The 21064-nt window shown below is 45.7% G+C and overlaps 1 protein-coding gene across 2 annotated transcripts in view; it reads right to left on the reverse strand.

The window, feature by feature from the left end:
• LAMB2 (laminin subunit beta 2) overlaps positions 1-21064 on the reverse strand; it is a 301168-nt gene that overhangs the window by 127878 nt on the left and 152226 nt on the right. For both annotated transcript variants that reach the window (XM_078661826.1, XM_078661827.1), the window contains exons 9-12: positions 18644-18764; positions 11418-11606; positions 8274-8453; positions 5626-5738 (exon numbers count right to left, since the gene is read on the reverse strand). In XM_078661826.1, coding sequence (XP_078517952.1) covers positions 5626-5738; positions 8274-8453; positions 11418-11606; positions 18644-18764 — 603 coding nt within the window. The remainder of the gene's footprint in view (positions 1-5625; positions 5739-8273; positions 8454-11417; positions 11607-18643; positions 18765-21064) is intronic.

The raw sequence follows: 21064 nt of genomic DNA on the forward strand, positions 1-21064 counted from the left end.
GCCAACTATAGGCCCATATCCCAACTTCCCTATCTATCGAAAGGCCTAGAGAAACTGGTCAACAGACAACTGGCCAGTTTTCTCGAAGTAAACAATCTGCTGGACATCACACAGACGGGCTTCAGGGCCAATAACAGCACAGAAACTACTCTCCTAGCAGTGCTGGATAACATCAGGATGCATGTCGATCAGGGAAAGACAGTGGCCCTGATACTGTTGGATCTCTCGGCGGCTTTCGACACCGTCCCCCACCACCTGCTTCTGGAAACCTTAGCATCCAAAGGTATCAGGGACAAAGCATTGGGTTGGCTGCGGTCTTTCCTGTCGGACAGATCACAGTCGGTGCACATGGGTAACTTCTCGTCCCCATGCCGGAACATCAAATACGGGGTCCCACAGGGGGCCTCACTAAGCCCAACTTTGTTCAATATTTTTGTTTCATCCCTGGCAGGAATAGGCAGAAAGTGGGGCGTAGAAATCTATTCCTACGCCGACGACACCCAACTTACGGTCATCCTGGATGAAAAAAACAACCCCAAAGAAAGGCTCCTTAACTGTCTTACTGAGCTGGCCGAATGGATGCACCAGCATTGCTTAAAACTCAATGCAGACAAATCCGAGATTCTTCTGTTCGGTAGCCACACCGAGCTGTGGAATGACAGCTGGTGGCCAAAAGCGCTGGGCACTCCACCTACCCCGTCGCAAACTGCGAAAAACCTTGGAATAACCATGGACACTCCACTATCCATGAAGACTCATGTAGCTGCCATTTGTGGCAAAGGCTTCGGAATCCTAAAAATGCTTAAAAGAGTCTTCCCCTGGATCCCACTGGAGTGCAGAAAGATCCTGGTCCAGTCACTCTTGATGAGTAGGCTGGACTACGGTAACTCTTTGTTCGTAGGCATGGCCGAGTACCTTTTTATCAAGCTCCAAATGGTGCAGAACGCAGCAGCCAAGGCCATTTGTATGAAAAGGAAATACGACTCGGCCAAGAGCTGTCTGCGCCACCTCCATTGGCTACCAATGAGGCAAAGAGCATCTTTTAAAATGATGTGCATCACTCATAGAGCACTTCACAAAACTGGTCCCCTCATCCTGAGAAATAGGATTCAGTTCTATGCTCCCACGCGGAACCTCCGCTCTCAATTCTTGGCTCGCGCAAAAACCTGCCGGGTAGAGAGAGCCAGGATGGGCGAGCGCGCTTTCTCCCATATTGCAGCCGCCAAATGGAACGAACTACCTACAGCTCTCCGACTCACAGAAGACCACCTGGCATTTAGGAAACAGCTAAAAACCTTCCTCTTTCCGAATAAATTCCTACTAGGCTTCCATCCATGCTACTTTCACATTAGCTAGCATAGCGCCGTGATATCCTACCCTGGATGATTGTTAGCGCTTTATAAGAACCTAAATAAATAAATAAATAAATAAATAAGTTTAGGATTTTGTCTTAAATTAGTTCTCTGAATCGGGCCCTCCGTCTTATTCCCGCATTTTGAGCAAATCGACTCATTCTAGTAGTACTCACATGCACAAATATTTATGCAAAAATAAATGTAGCAGGACTACACTTTTGAATGCATAAGACTACTGCATCGATGCATTTCCACGGAATTAGGGGCATATCAACAACAGACGGCGATAAATATCACAAAGCGCGCTTAGCGCTTTTATATTTATTGCTGCCTATCGCTGTAATTTATCACCCGGATAACGCGTTATCAACAACGCGTTTCTGCAGGGCGATAAATTATACATCAAAAGCGGGAATATCGCTGTAAATCCAGCGATATTCCCGCAGCGATAGAAGAAATCTTGATGATAGGGAGATGTGGATTCAGCCACTGAACCCACCTCCCATGTCAAAGATAGGGTAGTCATAAAAAAGCAGACTTACAATACCGGAGATAACAGCGGTTAGCGTCTGTTTTTTATATCACTATGGGTGTCCTTGGTCGTATTGTAAATATGGAGAAGCACAGTTAGCGATCATTTTCCCTTCGTTTTTGCAGGGAACGCCTACTTTGCAACTCATTAGAGATGCAAAGTGAGGCGTGAACTAAACGGAGCTGAATCAAGGAAACACGCAATAGCGTGTCCTTGTAAATAATGCAATATAATTGTCGCCACTTTTCGCCCAAAAACGGATGCTAAAGCGGCGATAATTATATCACCAGCCCTTGTTAATATGCCCCTAACTTCTTTTCCATGGAGAAAAGCCTTTCCCCTGTGGGCAAACCCATTTCCTAAACTCCCACGAGTTGTGTCCGGGTGCTTTCTCTGTTTTCCAGCAGGTCAATGGGTAGTAACAGCACAATGTTTGTGAATACCCACACTTGTGGGTTTGTGGTTCTTTATATTTACAGGTGTCCCCACCATAAAGCACTTGACAAATCGTCCCTCGGAGTAGATTTACTCACAGGTAAAATTATGCGACCTTAGGTGGTTCAAAGACTGAGTACCCGGGGTGTGGAAAGCGAAGGAAGAAAGGCGGTGCAGAAAAAGCAAACAAGGGCGAGGGTCACAGGTTTTTCAGACCATAATAGGACTAACACACCCCAAGGTGACATCACAGTTATTGGATAACTAAGGGTTGGAGCTAATTTATATGAAGGTCAGCGGCTCTGTGATACAATACTGTGCTATCCGGTATCACCAGCAGGCAACACGATCCATGAATCCATAGATCACACCAACATGGATGCCAATTCTCTACCATATCGGGGTGGGGGGGGGGGGGGGAGATGGACAGAAATAATACACATTTGCGCCCCATGACAATATACTTATAAGCCCTTGACCCACTCTCAGTCCTTTTACCAGTTACCATTTACTGTTGGGGGCGAGGGGATGAAGGACATGGAGACGAAAGGTAACAAGGGCCCTGCGGGTCGACCGTCATCGAAAGGTCTGAAATAATATGAACACTAGGAACATATGACATATGATCTTCAGTGTTGAGTGCCTTCTTCAAGAAAAAAACATACTCTTGAAAACAATAGCAACAGTTTGGAACTTCCATGCAGCCAAGGATGACTCCGTGTTAGAGCTTTGTAACTTCCATACAGTCAAGGATGACTACGTGTTAGTGCTTTGGAACTTCTATACAGCTGAGGATGACTCCGTGTTAGAGCTTTGAACTTCCATACAGCCAAGGATGACTCCGTGTTAGAGCTTTGAACTTCCATACAGCCAAGGATGACTCCGTGTTAGAGCTTTGAACTTCCATACAGCCAAGGATGGCTCTGTGATAGAGCTTTGGAACTTCCATACAGCCAAGGATGACTGTATTAGAGCTTTGGAACTTCCATACAGCCAAGGATGACAGTATTAGAGCTTTGGAACATCCATACAGCCAAGGATGACTCCGTGTTAGAGCTTTGGAACTTCCATACAGCTAAGGATGCCTCCGTGTTAGAGCTTTGGAACTTCCATACAGCCAAGGATGACTGTATTAGAGCTTTGGAACTTCCATACAGCCAAGGATGACTGTGTTAAAGCTTTGGAACTTCTATACAGCCAAGGATGACTCTGTGTTCGAGCTTTGGAACTTCTATACAGCCAAGGATGACTCCGTGTTAGAGCTTTGGAACTTCCATACAGCCAAGGATGACTCTGTGTTCGAGCTTTGGAACTTCTATACAGCCAAGGATGACTCTGTGTTCGAGCTTTGGAACTTCCATACAGCCAAGGATGACTCTGTGTTAGAGCTTTGGAACTTCTATACAGCCAAGGATGACTCCGTGTTAGAGCTTTGGAACTTCTATACAGCCAAGGATGAATCTGTGTTCGAGCTTTGGAACTTCTATACAGCCAAGGATGACTCTGTGTTCGAGCTTTGGAACTTCCATACAGCCAAGGATGACTCTGTGTTAGAGCTTTGGAACTTCTATACAACCAAGGATGACTCCATGTTAAAGCTTTGGAACTTCCATACAGCCAAGGATGACTCCGTGTTAGAGCTTTGGAACTTCCATACAGCCAAGGATGACTCCGTGTTAGAGCTTTGTAACTTCCATACAGTCAAGGATGACTCCGTGTTAGAGCTTTGGAACTTCTATACAGCTGAGGATGACTCAGTGTTAGAGCTTTGAACTTCCATACAGCCAAGGATGGCTCTGTGATAGAGCTTTGGAACTTCCATACAGCCAAGGATGACTGTATTAGAGCTTTGGAACTTCCATACAGCCAAGGATGACAGTATTAGAGCTTTGGAACTTCCATACAGCCAAGGATGACTCCGTGTTAGAGCTTTGGAACTTCTATACAGCTAAGGATGCCTCCGTGTTAGAGCTTTGGAACTTCCATACAGCCAAGGATGACTATATTAGAGCTTTGGAACTTCCATACAGCCAAGGATGACTGTGTTAAAGCTTTGGAACTTCTATACAGCCAAGGATGACAGTATTAGAGCTTTGGAACTTCCATACAGCCAAGGATGACTCCGTGTTAGAGCTTTGGAACTTCTATACAGCTAAGGATGCCTCCGTGTTAGAGCTTTGGAACTTCCATACAGCCAAGGATGACTGTATTAGAGCTTTGTAACTTCCATACAGCCAAGGATGACTGTGTTACAGCTTTGGAACTTCTATACAGCCAAGGATGACTCCGTGTTAGAGCTTTGGAACTTCTATACAACCAAGGATGACTCCATGTTAAAGCTTTGGAACTTCCATACAGCCAAGGATGACTCCGTGTTAGAGCTTTAGAACTTCCATACAGCCAAGGATGACTCTGTGTTAGAGCTTTGGAACTTCTATACAGCCAAGGATGACTCCGTGTTAGAGCTTTGGAACTTCCATACAGCCAAGGATGACTCCGTGTTAGAGCTTTGGAACTTCCATGCAGCCAAGGATGACTCTGTGTTAGAGCTTTGGAACTTCCATGCAGCTGAGGATGACTCTGTGTTAGAGCTTTGGAACTGCATGCAGCTGAGGATGACTCTGTGTTAGGGCTTTGGAACTTCTACACAGCCAAGGATGACTCCGTGTTAGACCTTTGGACCTTCCATGCAGCCAAGGATGACTGCGTGTTAGAGCTTTGGAACTTCCATACAGCCAAGGATGACTCCGTGTTAGAGCTTTGGAACTTCTATACAGCCAAGGATGACTCCGTGTTAGAGCTTTGGAACTTCTATACAGTCAAGTATGACTGTGTTAGAACGTTGGACTGATCCTTCCAGCTAAGGTAGAAAACAGGACACAATAAGGGATTTGTGAGAAATTTGCATATTTAAGTGGTCTGGAATGATGTGTGCTTTTAGCTCTGAAGCTGATATGGGCAAGTAGTTTTGTTGTTTATTCATTAGTGGAACCCCATGATTCGAACCTTCGTAAGACCCTTGCGGGCTGTACTACTTTTAGCTGGTGACAAATTTCATAAATTCACAAACGTAGTCACCATCACAAAATGAACCTGCAGGTGAAATGTCCCACAAATAAAGATGTTTTTGTGTCAGACCTCATCTGCCAAAAAGCAGGTTGCACACTGAGTGAATGACTGAACGGCCTCTTCAACTCAGCTTTACTCAATAAAGCCATCCTAGATGCAAACCCCAAACAACATAATTTATGAAAACACTTCCCAAAACAACAGAAAGCATGCAGCAAGAAGCTTGTGGCTCACCAGGCACTGGTTACAGCTCCGGCCGGTCACCAGCCGCTTGCAGAAGCAGTCGCCGCTGATGCGGTCACATGGCGCACCGTCCGATACTGTGCCTCGCGGATCGCACTGGCACCCTGCCAAGAAAGGAAAGGATTCAAGAGGGCATTAATTGTATGTGCATTTACTAATTAGTGGAAGCCTATTGATGGCACACAGCATTAATACCTACAACAGTACCCTTTGCTGCAACTGTACTCTTGTCAAATAATCTCTCATACACCATTGCTAAAGGTGGCAATGAATGTGCCCAACTCCCAGAACTGCACCCTGCCCCACAGCCGTTCCTATACCAATATCTGTAGGGCAATGCCAGCTCCTACCTATGCACCCTTTATTAACAATTACGTCAGCACCAGTACCTGCAGTATCTGTAAACATAAGCCCCCCTTACATCATCTCTCCTGCACCATTAATTGTTGGGCGCGCACGAGTGCCTTTTCCGAAGACCCCACTTGTTCAACAAGTGCAGTCGCGACAATATTTGCAGTAGCTAAGATTGTGCTGCCTCCTACCTCTTCAACAGCTACTGCCACATAACCTATAGAATCTACAACTGTGCCCATACCTACACTGGCATCTCTCTTCAACAATCACTCCTGCACTATGACCATTGGTACATGACTGGTGCCCGCTCCTGTGGAACAAACACTCACTACTTCTTGTCCAAATAAAAATTAGACTCCTGTCTGTAAAAGAAGTACTAAATAAATGCATAATTGTACATGCATAATGGTTGCATATATGAAGCACACATGAACGGGTGTGCACAAGTGGACATACCCAGGGAAGAGTTAGAGAAACAGTCTAGAACATATATTAAAACTTTGGCGTATGCCTACGAAGTAGTAACTTTTAGGTTTTTAGATGTATGTATGCACTTCCTTTACATTCACACAAGGCCCTAGAGTAAGTTGTGCAACAAGTGCCCCAAATCATGAAGTATTTTCAAGATGTGAGTCGAATGTGTTGCTTTTAAAGTACACTTTGGGCCTGGTTTAAAGTCGGGCGTGTACAGGGCTCGAGTCGGGGTACCACGCGGGTTGACGGTGTCCCCCCTGCCTGCTGCCATTTCTCCCTTTCAAATGTGGTGGTGCGTGCTCAGTGTGAAGGCGCTAGCATGAAGCAAAACAAGACAAGATAGCTACACCGAATCCCCAGGAGGGCACGTCTTCTGTACTCTACAGGCTCTGTCCAATGTCTGCTCTGTTTTTCATCCACTAAAATGCACGTTTAATTTGTCTCAGGAAACTCCTTCGATTTTGGGGTGAGATCGGAGCCCATTCAGACCGCTGCTCACGCGCTGGCTTCTCTGATGCAATCGCATCTAAGGGGTGAGAGAGGGGAGGCAATGAGTCTGATGGTGTAAGCCACCTTTTGTGATGTCACTTCCTGTTGTGACGTCACTTCCGGTGACACCACCTAACTTGGAGCGTCCCCCCACTTCTTTTTTTAGGACTTGTGCCCAGGGCGTACAGGTAGTTCGACACAAACGTTGACAGATATCCTTTCTGCCTTGTGACATGTGCACTTGTCATAAGGCGGACAGGACATCCATTGTGTTTGTCACTGAGCACCCATCTGCAAGAATCTAAATAGGGCCATTTATGATCAGTAAGAAAAAAAAGTGAACATTAGTTTGGAGGTGTTACACTTTCCTAATCACAGAGGGTTAGGAGACTAGGCATCAGTCACCAATGTCTGTGAAGTTTGCGCAGGTAAATGAGCAATGTACATCATTTTTATGTAGAATTTGAAATGATGTTACTTAATAAAAATGTGTTAGCGGAGAACATAAATAACACCATTTCCACTTCTAGTAACTTAGACCTAGATGTACTTTTTACTGCTGGCAAATTTGCAACCACTATCTTTGCCACTAGTAACAAATTTGAAGAACCAACCTTTCCACTAATAGGTCTGTTCCTAAAATTCCAAATGGTAGTGGGTTGGAATACGCCCTAGCGCATGCATATTAATGAGGCAGGTTGCAAATTGTGACTCACTACGATTGGAGGCCATCATAGGGATGGTGGCCCGCTGGCGTCGGCAAACCACCAGTTCTGTGATTGTTTTTTTAATAAAGCAAACTTTTTTCTAAATGCAGCCCAATTTCCTTCGATGAAACATGATTGTGTTTAAAAAATGAAAATTTTACTTTTTTATGTTCAAAAGTTTGCAGTATTCCCATGGACCATTACATTCTCTTCAACAAACTTCCCCTTGGTGAATGCATTACCACCTCCTTTGAGGTGCCGGTAAAATATCAATCTTTTGTGACTGGATCTAGGTCATTCAATATTGATATTGATACATTAGAAACCGATTAAGTATGTGAAACGGATGACAACAACAAGCCTCTTCCAAATACCAAATCGATATCCATTCGGAATCCCATTTTAGGAGTCGGAAACACTTTTCTGACTCTTAAAAAGTTATTAGTACTTAAGAAATAGCACTTTATCGGTTGCAAACACTAAATTTGAGCCTTTGTGATTGTTAAAATGCTTACTACATCTGGCCCTTAATTCTTTGACATTGGCCCACCGTGTTGGATGCTGGACAGTGTTATGTAGGCCTGGTACAGTGCCCTGAGGGGTCAAGGTACGTACGCTGGCAGCCTTGGAGGTTGTCCGCGCTGAGGCCGAAGAATCCTGCCTTGCACGTGTCGCAGCGAGGTCCCTCGACGTGGTCTTTGCAGCGACACTGCCCAGCGATGAATCCAAGTATGGGATTGTCCTGGGAATCGCATAGTCCTCCATTCAATGAGCCATCAGGGTCGCAGTCACAGGCTACAAAGGAATAGAACAACATTAAAAGAAATTGTGGAATAGCCACACACACACACGCAAGCACACATGTATACACATGCAAACAAACAGATATGTAAGCACACATGCACACACTTACAGACACTCATACACACTTTCAGATCCTGTTCAGGGGCCACACAGCAAGATGGGGTTACTGGACCACAACCATGGTGGTTGGGGTGGGTTGCCTCAGGTGTCCTTGCTACAAAGTGTGCCAAGTACATCCCTTTCTGCACTTGAGGGCGAGCAGTCAAATTCTTCTCAGGGAGTTGTGTGGGGGCACAGAAATTCAGAACTCAACAGTCAAACAACGGACACAATAATTTACTGTCCAGCCCAGTGCTGGTCTTAGTAAAAACTGAAGTACTTTAACCTAACTGAAAAACAAAATTGTACACACAATAATGGGGTACAGCTGTAGGGTTCTACCAACACAACGGCGGGGCTCTAGACAGTTCTAAAGTTTGCATACAAATGTAATGTTCTAACAAAGGTTCTCCAGTGTCCACTCCAACTAATGGGTTCTAAGTCTAACAGCAATAAGAACAGATTGTAGGCAGGATTCAGACAGAGGTGGAGGTACATTTTTAAGCTGTGTGAGGGTTTATCATGTTCAGTTCACTGCATCTTTAAAGCAAACAAGCTCAAAACAGAGAATTATGAACCTCACTAACATACAGGGTTCTCTTCATCAGGTTCAAGACATAGTTTCTCAGTCTTTCAATCCAGGCCGTGTGTTACCTGTTTGCAGGGACGTGGTTCGGTGCAAAGGTTGAGGGGGCGTCCTTCCTTGTAGCAAAGCCACTGCATCTGTCAGTGGGCGGACATCGTGGGCAGTGACCCTGCATCTCAGATCTCACCAGTGGGCATGAATGGCACTGGCGTGACTCAACAGTGGTCACTCTTCTTCAGAATTTGTGGTCTCCAAGATCAGGGAAGGTCCTTGACTGCAGGAGTGTTGTTGACTTTGCAGGATTCACAGCATGTTCAGGGGCAGTGGCGGAAGAGGAAAATCCGTATTTGTAAAGCGCAAACTGCTCACCCTTACGGGGTCTCAAGGCGCTGAGGGCCGTCGTGGAAATTAAGTGAGCTATTGCCCAGAGTCACATGGTTCTGAGCTGAGCTGCCACCGGAGATCGAACCATGAACCCTGTTCTCTGAAGTCAGCTGCCCTGACCGCTGCACCACACCTCTCCACGTGTTACATCCTCGGGTTACATTGTGATGATGCTGGTCAGCATGCTACCAATTAGGTGACTGTTAATTGTCAATGCAGTCACCAAGAAAACCATGCACAGAGGTCAGTTGACAGCTCATAGCTAGGGTGGTTGCCGGTTCCACTCCCAGTGGGAATGTGGCTACCTCGGGTGCTCCACAATTTGGAAAAATTGCAGTTTCTTTCCTTCTGAACACCCTCTCTTCCTGCAGGGTTTACTCACTGAGCAAACAGGCAGGATTATAGATACTAGGCAGACCCACTGCTCCCCAGCATGTTGTGCACACTTAAGGCAATGTGCCCTCACCTCTGGAAGACTGGCTGTGTGGGTGACACATGCCCTGGACAACAGCAGTGCATTCCTTTCCTTTGGAAAGAAGAAGATGGAACTGAAACAAAGTTAGATGGTTTGGGTCTTACCTTTATTCTGATTTTCCTGGCAGGGGATGTTGATCCACTGCAACTATCCGAAAACCGGTTTGGAGTGGTTCCTTTTCAGATTTCCGTTTTTGGCTGCAGTCAGTCCTTGTGCAAGGTGATGACTCTCACACTGGGTAAAGAAAATGCTGGCTCCAAGTAGGAGTATCCAAAACGTGAGTACAATGAAGTGTGAATACTCTGCACCTGGCTGTAATCAGCAGCACTCGGGGAAAGACAAAAGGGCAAGCCTTGCCTAGAAACCACCTCACCCTACCAGCCGACTATTCTGACTTACTCCCATTCCCCTACCATCAACCAAATGGCAGTGTTGAAGACAGACAGAGCAGCAATAAGCCTCAAAGAAGGTGCTTAGAGAATATCTAAGGGTAGGCCTCTCTCTATCCTTCCACACTTCAGTGTCTGGCACGCCTTCTTTCAGCTCCAGGCATGCGGGCAATCCACTTCACTGTCTAGGAAATCTTACTACAACCTTTTTGTCAACCAAGAGCAATCCAGAATGGGTCCCACTGAACCCAGCAACCATAATCTCATCACAACACTAAGTCTTGCCACCATCAATATCTTACAGACACACACTCAACATGTACACACTATGTTAGTGTAAAGGTCTGGGTGTCACACCAGAACTTTGCACGAGGGTGACGGTAGGTATCACGCTCTGTCTGAAACAGAAGAAAAGTCTATTCAATACATTAATCTATATAATTGGTATGCTGCGGCCCCCACTTTATGCCAACAATGCAGGGCATGGATAGTAAAACCGTAGAACCATATCAAAATAAATGTCACACCTGGCACTCCCCTACGTGTCACAGAATGGACCATGAATCTCAGAATCTGTATGGCAGGCCTAGGTTTCAGTGCACATGCTAGATTTCCATTACAGCTGTGCCTGAGACATTTTTAAAAGTCAGGATACCAGTTTCACTCAAGGCAGGGGTACACGTCTGTTTACAGTGCAGGAGACACGCATGCACGTGCACACACACACAAGCACATATGCTAGCATACATATACACACAGTGTGGATGGTACTGTGCATGGAACTGGGTGTGGCAGGGGATGTGTTACTGAGAGGCTACAGCACTTTCTGATGTACACTAACAAGGCCGCCTCACAGGCCTCTTTCTGCAAATTTGACTGCAGAGGTAACCAGTTATCCCACTTCAGAAGGGGCAGGCTCCTCAATCTCCTGTATTTGTTTTATAATTGGGTACTTTTAGTTCTTTGAAAGTAGGTTACTTATGTTTCCATATGTTCTTAGGGTCTTGCTCCTTTGCTCTCACCTCGGCATGCCCCGGTGTCCCGGATGTCCTTGCTGGGGTCCTTGTAAAAGAAGGGTTTGCACAGCTCACAGTTGCGGCCCATGGTATTGTGCTGACACTCATCGCAGACACCGCCACTCATGTTCCCCGTGGCCAGGTAGACCGCCATGTCGAAGTGGCACTTCCGGGAATGGTTGTTACAGTTGCACTCTGCGGATGGAATAAACCAATAGGAACAGTTACCCTTTAGCACAGCCCTTCCTCTTTGTGTTTACACACAAGTTTATTTTTCCAAAGGCCAGTGTGAGATGTCTCAGAGAGAGCACAGGTGCCAATACATGAAGGTACGAAAGAATATGTAAAAGAGCGCTAGTGTAGTGGTCTTTTACGTACAACTTACATGCATTTGTGAATTGGCACCAAAGAAATCAAAAGTTATAATGAAAACAAGAATATTCAGAGAATGTCTGTACACAAATAGGATAAATAGAAAAGACTGTGCCCTGGCTGCCATTTTACTAAAAAGGAGTTTTGGAAATTCAATGTTGTGTTTAGTGAGGCAGTACGCAGCTCACAGATTCTAAACATCCTTGGCTGTTGCCAAACAAAATAACTAAACCCTTGCTATCAAACAAATTCAACTTTATGACTGTACCATCCTACACCAACCAATATTCCATCTTTGAAGCGTCTTCACCCCTTGTGTCAGGAACCATTGCACCCTCCATCAATCGGTCTTTGAATTGATCTTGTGGCCTCCTCTTCCACTGATCTCACATCCTTGCACCTCCATGTCACCCACCCTGCCTTGCCCAATTATACCAGTGCTGCTGTCTCTCCACACCATCTTTAACATAAACAAGCCCTCAAATTTGCCAGCATAAAGTTTCTTTACAACCCTCAATTCTCCTTTTGACCCTTCATCACTTTTTATAGTTCTACCACTGAAGCATATTACATGTCATCAAAGTATCCCAGGACCTGTCCTGTCCCAACCAAACTCTGCCTGGCGTTATCCACCCCATGGCCAGACTGCTCCTTCTGCTTTGGTGAGTGGGACCTTCTTAGCCCGCATTGGAAATAATGTGATCACCAGCAGGTTTACTACAATTGGCTGGATGATGTGTATCAATTTCTCACCTCCCCCGCTCTAACAGTCCCTCACGGAGAGGGCACCACTGCCCCAAGGCCCTATTTTGAAAGAGGAAGTCACAAAATTCTATGCATTAAAATTCAGAAATCATTTGTGGCTTTATTTATGAAGGCCGGTGTCACTTTTGAGTCGCAGTTGCGTCACTTTTAGTGACGTGGCGGTGGTGTAAATAATGCGCCATGTTGCGCCATATTTATGAAGTGATGCATATAGGCAGATTCGTCACTTCATAAACCCCTGAGCTTCATTATACCTGCGTCAGGTATAATGTATGCAGAGTGGGCATTCCCACGCAAGAAAGGGTCGTAGGAGTGGCCCAGTAAATCGATAATGTTTCAGTGTGCCACTTCTAGGACGCCAAAGTGTCAAAACCTTACGCCTGCCATGGGTGACGCATTGCTGGAGTTGCTTCCGCTTCCGACACAACTCCAACAATGCGCCACTTTTGCGTCGACACATACGTCAATAATACTGATGTATCTGTTATTCCTTGCGACATGAGGCATCATACAGTAAATATGATGCATGGTGTTGCAGGGAGGGAGCAGTGAGAAGTGTTGCATTGCTGCTTTCACGCAGCGATACAACACTTACCATAAATGAGGCCCTCAATTCTTGGGAAGCCTAGTTCAGTCAATAGCTAAGACTATCAAAACAAGCATTAGAAATGCAATCGGGCTCGGATTTATTTGAGTTTGAGCTAATGGCATTGTAAATGCCAATGTATTGTTGCTATGTGTTATGGAGTGTGTTCATGTGGTGTGTACTGCCAGTGATCTCCTTGTGAGTGTGAGAATATTGCACCGTTACTGCCTGTGATGTCCTTCTTGTGAGTGTGAGAAGCTTGCACCTCTGCTGCCTGTGGTCTCCTTGTGAGTGTAAGAAGCTTGCACAGCTGCTGCCTGTGATGTCCTACTCACTACTCTACTCTACTCACTACTCTACTCACTACTCTGCACTCACTACTCTACTCACTACTCTACTCACTACTCTGCACTCACTACTCACTACTCTACTCACTACTCTACTCACTACTCTACTCACTACTCTGCACTCACTACTCTGCACTCACTACTCACTACTCTACTCACTACTCTACTCACTACTCACTACTCTGCACTCTCTACTCACTACTCACTACTCTGCACTCTCTACTTACTACTCACTACTCTACTCACTACTCTACTCACTACTCTACTCACTACTCACTACTCTGCACTCACTACTCACTACTCTGCACTCACTACTCTACTCACTACTCACTACTCTCCACTCACTACTCTACTCACTACTCACTACTCTACTTTCTACTCACTACTCTACTCACTACTCACTACTCTACTCACTACTCACTACTCTGCACTCACTACTCACTACTCTGCACTCACTACTCTACTCACTACTCACTACTCTCCACTCACTACTCTACTCACTACTCACTACTCTACTTTCTACTCACTACTCTACTCACTACTCACCCCTCACTACTCACTACTCTACTCACTACTCTACTCACTACTCTACTCACTACTCACTACTCTACTCACTACTCTACTACTCTACTCACTACTCTACTCACTACTCTACTCACTACTCACTACTCTACTCACTACTCACTACTCTGCACTCACTACTTTACTCACTACTCTACTCACTACTCTACTCACTACTCTGCACTCACTACTTTACTCACTACTCTACTCACTACTCACTACTCTACTCACTACTCACTACTCTACTCACTACTCACTACTCTACTCACTACTCACTACTCTGCACTCACTACTTTACTCACTACTCTACTCACCTCACTACTCTACTCACTACTCACTACTCACTACTCACTACTCTACTCACTACTCACTGCTCTACTCACTACTCTACTCACTACTCTACTCACTACTCACTACTCTACTCACTACTCACTACTCTACTACTCTGCACTCCCTACTCTGCACTCCCTACTCTGCACTCCCTACTCTGCACTCACTACTCTGCCCTCACTACTCTGCCCTCACTACTCTGCCCTCACTACTCTGCACTCTGCCCTCACTACTCTGTACTCCCTACTCTGCACTCCCTACTCTGCACTCCCTACTCTGCCCTCACTACTCTGCCCTCACTACTCTGCCCTCACTACTCTGCCCTCACTACTCTGCACTCTGCCCTCACTACTCTGCCCTCACTACTCTGCACTCCCTACTCTGCTCTCCCTACTCTGCACTCCCTACTCTGCCCTCACTACTCTGCCCTCACTACTCTGCCCTCACTACTCTGCCCTCACTACTCTGCCCTCACTACTCTGCCCTCACTACTCTGCACTCTGCCCTCACTACTCTGCCCTCACTACTCTGCCCTCACTACTCTGCCCTCACTACTCTGCACTCTGCCCTCACTACTCTGCCCTCACTACTCTGCCCTCACTACTCTGCACTCCCTACTCTGCACTCCCTACTCTGCACTCCCTACTCTGCCCTCACTACTCTGCCCTCACTACTCTGCCCTCACTACTCTGCCCTCACTACTCTGCACTCTGCCCTCACTACTCTGCACTCTGCCCTCACTACTCTGCCCTCCCTACTCTGCCCTCCCTACTCTGCACTCCCTACTCTGCACTCCCTACTCTGCCCTCACTACTCTGCCCTCACTACTCTGCCCTCACTACTCTGCCCTCACTACTCTGCACTCACTACTCTGCACTCCCTACTCTGCCCTCCCTACTCTGCCCTCCCTACTCTGCCCTCCCTACTCTGCCCTCCCTACTCTGCCCTCACTACTCTGCCCTCACTACTCTGCCCTCACTACTCTGCCCTCACTACTGTGCCCTCACTACTCTGCACTCTGCCCTCACTACTCTGCCCTCACTACTCTGCCCTCACTACTCTGCCCTCACTACTCTGCCCTCACTACTCTGCCCTCACTATTCTGCCCTCTGCCCTCACTACTCTGCACTCTGCCCTCACTACTCTGCACTCTGCCCTCACTACTCTGCCCTCCCTACTCTGCCCTCCCTACTCTGCCCTCCCTACTCTGCACTCCCTACTCTGCACTCCCTACTCTGCCCTCACTACTCTGCCCTCACTACTCTGCCCTCACTACTCTGCCCTCACTACTCTGCCCTCACTACTCTGCCCTCACTACTCTGCCCTCACTACTCTGCACTCTGCCCTCACTACTCTGCACTCTGCCCTCACTACTCTGCCCTCCCTACTCTGCCCTCCCTACTCTGCCCTCCCTACTCTGCACTCCCTACTCTGCCCTCCCTACTCTGCCCTCACTACTCTGCCCTCACTACTCTGCCCTCACTACTCTGCCCTCACTACTCTGCACTCTGCCCTCACTACTCTGCCCTCACTACTCTGCCCTCCCTACTCTGCCCTCCCTACTCTGCACTCCCTACTCTGCACTCCCTACTCTGCAATCCCTACTCTGCACTCCCTATTCTGTACTCCCTACTCTGCCCTCACTACTCTGCCCTCACTACTCTGCCCTCACTACTCTGCACTCTGCCCTCACTACTCTGCCCTCAACACTCTGCCCTCACTACTCTGCCCTCCCTACTCTGCCCTCCCTACTCTGCCCTCACTACTCTGCCCTCACTACTCTACACTCTGCCCTCACTACTCTGCCCTCACTACTGTGTGTGTGTGAAAAACGTACGTACAAATCAACTCAAGGTGATGGCAAATAAAACACGCCGCAATCTACATAGGTGTTTTTGTTGATTGCGAAAATCTCTGTTAAACTCTACCATATTGAAGGGAGGAGAAAACAGCTACAGAAATCACTCCTCGCAGAGAAGAGGCAAATGTTCGTGCAACAAAAGAAATATCTTTTCAGAAATCTTGAAAGACTGCGCACTTTTATTTTAGAAGACACGCGGGTTGGCGAGGCAAGGGTGCTTGTATGCGAGGTATCTTAAAAAATACTGTGACTGCCCTTCAAGCTACAGGAAACTTCTTTCCATTATCTCCGCCGTGAACGCGGCACTCTGACAGCTCCTAATTAAAATGAATGGACTGCCGTGCGCGAAAGGTAAATGTTAAACGCGCGCATGATACATGCAATGCAATGGTGAACGCGCTCGCACCATCTGGATTGCATTACACGGGCACTCTGACAGCTCCTAATTAAGATTAATAAGTCTGCCGTGCACGTAACCGCAGAGAATATGCCATGAAACTAACATCAATGACGGACGAAAAGTAAATATAGCCTATCACGTCAAGGCTACTAAATAGACAGCATAGCGAAGACGAATCACTAGGCAGATGCCATAAAAAACGCGGCGCGCACTAAGGAATGTGGCAGCCCGGACACCTTTCAGAATTCTTTTTTTTTTTAATACATAAGAGCTCGGAAGCTCCGCCCCCACTTCGTGGTGACGTAGGCCCGAGCCCTAAAAATGGGGGGCAGGCAACCAATCAGATTTGTAAGAATCCCAGTGGGAGGGGACATGTTGTGGGATAGAAAGGCAAAGACATAGAATTGGAAACACTGTCACTCAGGCCCTTTCAGAATACAACTGAAGCTCCAAAGCACGCGGTTGGACCTTCAAACAGCCAAATCTATGCAAGTCTCACATTCCTGGTTTGCATTTTTGGACTTTTCTTATTTCTTTTTTAATGGCCTTAAACCCATTGACATGAAGCACTGTATGTTTGCTTACATTTTTCTACAGCACAGACATAATCCAAGACCATCTGATGTTAGTTACAGCGCTTTGTATTTAGTATTTGAAACATGATACAAGAACAGGAGTGCGATACACATTCACGAACAAATAAGGAAAAGTTGGACATGCATAAGGTTTGGGCAAGATGTATAACGTTTTGTTAATTATAAGCAAGTGGAAGAACAGGGGCAGCAATATTCAGTTTAAGAATCTTGAGGTTTTGGAAGAAAGGCCAGAGTCAGTAGAAAGCAGGTTCAACTTTGGCAGAGTCAGTCACTGACCAATCTCCTATGACTCCCCCTAGACCTGGTCATGAAACCCTGGTGGCCTCATCGTCAGAGGCTGTCAAGCTTCGCCTGAGAAGTGTTCCTTGGGACTGAAATGGGTGATCAGTTAAAGGGGACTCCAGTGTCAATTCTATAATCTTTAAATGTGGGAAGACCCCCTCTCAGCAGACTGACCCGAGAAGCCTGGCCTATGTTTTAAAAGTAAATTAAAAACATGTTTTAAAACTCTTTGAAAGTACTTTGATGCTAGAGTTGCACCGGCTAAGCACTTCTGATGATTTTTACACTGTTGGTCAATTAATCGGAAAGTCACTTTAACTCCCCCCACCCTCTTTCCTCCTGGAGGAGAGAGGGTACAGAGTGTTGTCAGAGCATCATGTTCAAGTCACTGTGGACTAAAAATGTTAAGTTTTAGTTCCCATGTATTTTGATGACACTTGTAATGGGAATTGGGTCCTTCAGAATGAAAGCACAAACATTGACAAATCCAATAGGACTGGGTTTTAATGTGCTAACCCATGGTTTGTGTTGACCCCATGCTTTGTGTTGACACATTAGAGCAAAACACACAGGGGGAGACATGAGGAGTGGGCTCTGGTTGTAAAGTAGTCACTCGCGCAGTTCAATATGAGCACTCGTTTGGAGGGGGTATGCTTTGTAGCTGCTCCTTCAAAACTCAGGCCTAAAAAAGGGGGGGGGATGCCCATCAGACATGTGCAACTAGTCTGTGACTGTCGCCTACTGTCAGCCTTACCAGGATTTTTCTTAGGGTCATCCAAAACTATAATTACATCAAAAATTGGCAGAGTTTCGTGCGGTGACAAACTTTGCAACATCATAAAATTATTACCTTTTGCATCTTCGATTGGGTAACATTTTTCACAGAAATATTTGTTGCTGTTTCTTGCAAAAAACAAATTAGTGAGAGACCTCTGTTATAAGTAAAGTAGGTTTTACCTCCTGATTTATTTTGGGAAAACATATTTTTTGCTCAATTTTTCAATTGGTCGTATTTTTCTTTATCACTTTTTGAAGTAGATGAAGTCAGCAAAAAGATTTGACTAAGTTATCAAAAGCCAACTTCAGACATTTTGCACACCCTTGATTTGTCTCACGTGCACCATGGACTCACTTTTGCAGGCGTTGGTGCTGCGTCCTTCCGCTGGCCGCCAAGGTAGGTCGTTGAAGAAGCCATCACACTTCTCGCAGTTGAGCCCGTTGGTGTTATGCTTGCACACGCACCTTCCATGAACCTGAACCAAGGAGAAAGTATTTGTTTCCATTATTTTCTTTTGAATTCATTCCAAGTGATTTGTAGTGTTCAGACTCTCTCTGTAGAAGTGACTCTGTTTTGCTTCACTCCAACCTGGATGGCTGCTTCTGGCAAGTAAATGGACAACAGGATTTATCTTCAGAGCCTGGGGACAACCAGGGACTGCAGGACTACTTGGTTTATATGGGCCCGGTTCACAGAATGAACTTAAGACTCAGTCCTAAACTTACTACTATTTTTTTGGTATTCACAGAATGCACTTACTACTTTTGCCATTTACAGAATGCACTTACTACTTTTGGCATTCACAGATTGCACTTACTACTTTTGATATTCACAGAATGAACTTACTACTTTTGGTATTCACAGAAGTTAGGATTTTGTCCTAAGTTTGTCTTAAGACAAACTTAAGACAGACTTAAGACAAACTTAAGACAGACTTAAGACAGATTTAAGACAGACTTAAGTTAGGATTTTGTCTTAAATTTGTCTTAAGACAAACTTAAGACAGACTTAAGACAAACTTAAGACAGTCTTAAGACAGACTTAAGTTAGGATTTTGTCTTAAGACTGTCTTAAGTCTGTCTTAAGTCTGTCTTAAGTCTGTCTTAAGTTTGTCTTAAGTTGTCTTAAGTCTGTCTTAAGTTTGTCTTAAGTTGTCTTAAGTCTGTCTTAAGTTTGTCTTAAGACAAACTTAAGACAAAATCCTAACTTCTGTGAATACCAAAAGTAGTAAGTTCATTCTGTGAATGCCAAAAGTAGTAAGTGCATTCTGTGATTACCAAAATAGTAGTAATTTTAGGATTGAGTCGTAAGTTCATTCTGTGAATCGGGCCCAGTGTTATTATGTGACGAGTCTCTGGAGGCAGGCTGGTTGGAGGGGGTTGGAGAGGCTTCGTAGGTACCAGGGATGAGATCCTCTTGGGAGGTATTGGCGACGTAAGGTAACGGATCTTGACAAGCCCCTTGTTTTCTAATTAACCACAGATCCATTATACACCCTGAAACAAACATGTATAGGACTATAGAATGCATCCCTTTTAGCAGATGATGCCTCCAGTGGCTTGTATACCGGAACAATGCATGCCTTTACCACGCATGCCGTTACGCCACAGTCTTTACAAAAAATGCGCCTTTACCACGCATTCCTTTACCACGCATATCGTTACAACAACATGCCTTAGGTAAACAAAGGACTTTGGAGCGGTACCGTTTACTATTCCAACTCCAGTCTGCACTACAGTCTGGACTTTAAAGTCGAATGCTGCTTTCCCTGAGGGATGTCGTTGTAACGTCATGCATGGTAAAGGAATGGGTGGTAAAGATGCATTCATTGTAATGGCAGCATTGTAAGTACAGCGCGTGGTTCGGCCGTTGTTGTAAGGGCGGTTTTTCCCTCCAGTGAGAATGATAGTTACAAAAAGAGTAACATTAGATGTATATATATATATCACTGGGGCCTTGGAGACATTTTAGACAAGTGTGTACATTTGTAGTATGGCTAGGATTTGCTCTGGATTCCAGATGTTACCTGCTCATGGACCGAGGATCCACACAGCATGTGGTAAGTCGAAGAAGCTATGTCCTGGGTTTAATTAGGAAATCCATGGCAATCCAGTAACATAAGCTTTGAGGATCCCAGGTAAATGATTGCTGGATTACCAGGCTTTGGGATGGTCCTATTAAAACAGTGGAAGCGAGAGAAGACCAGCTTCCATGCAGCGGACAAACAATGCGGCCAGGTTATGGTCACCAACCTCTGAAAAGTGTGGGCATAAGTATGTGAGCCTGTGTACCTGTCTGCTGGACCAATCTGGTTTAAGTTGGGAGCTCTATCTAAGTGACTTATGCAGGTAGAGAGGACATATTATACAGCAAAATTGTGGAACAGCCGCCCCCATGATCTCTGAGGAGTCGAAAAGGAACTTCCTTTTCGTAAATCATTAAAAACGTGGCTTTTCCAGACTGGGTCTCAGTAAAGTCTCCATCAAGATTCTGTGCCATACTACCAGTCCTGAGATGCCCACGGGTAGGTATGCGCTCTACAAGTGCTCATAGAATGGAATCGAATAGCATAGAATGTGCAGGTCTGGATAATGAATAAGGGACAAATAGAATGTATGGCCTGGTTCAGGGGATGCTGTATGGATAGAGGCGCGGTCTAGGAAGAAACCAGTGTTTGGGGTGCCCATTGTAAGCCACTGTCCATGTTCCTCCTGAAAGGATGAGGAAAGAATGGGCCACTGAGCGTGACATGAGACTAACTGCTCCAGTGTTGTG

Source organism: Lissotriton helveticus, chromosome 9, assembly GCF_964261635.1.
Source record: "Lissotriton helveticus chromosome 9, aLisHel1.1, whole genome shotgun sequence".
In the NCBI taxonomy this organism is placed as follows: domain Eukaryota; kingdom Metazoa; phylum Chordata; class Amphibia; order Caudata; family Salamandridae; genus Lissotriton; species Lissotriton helveticus.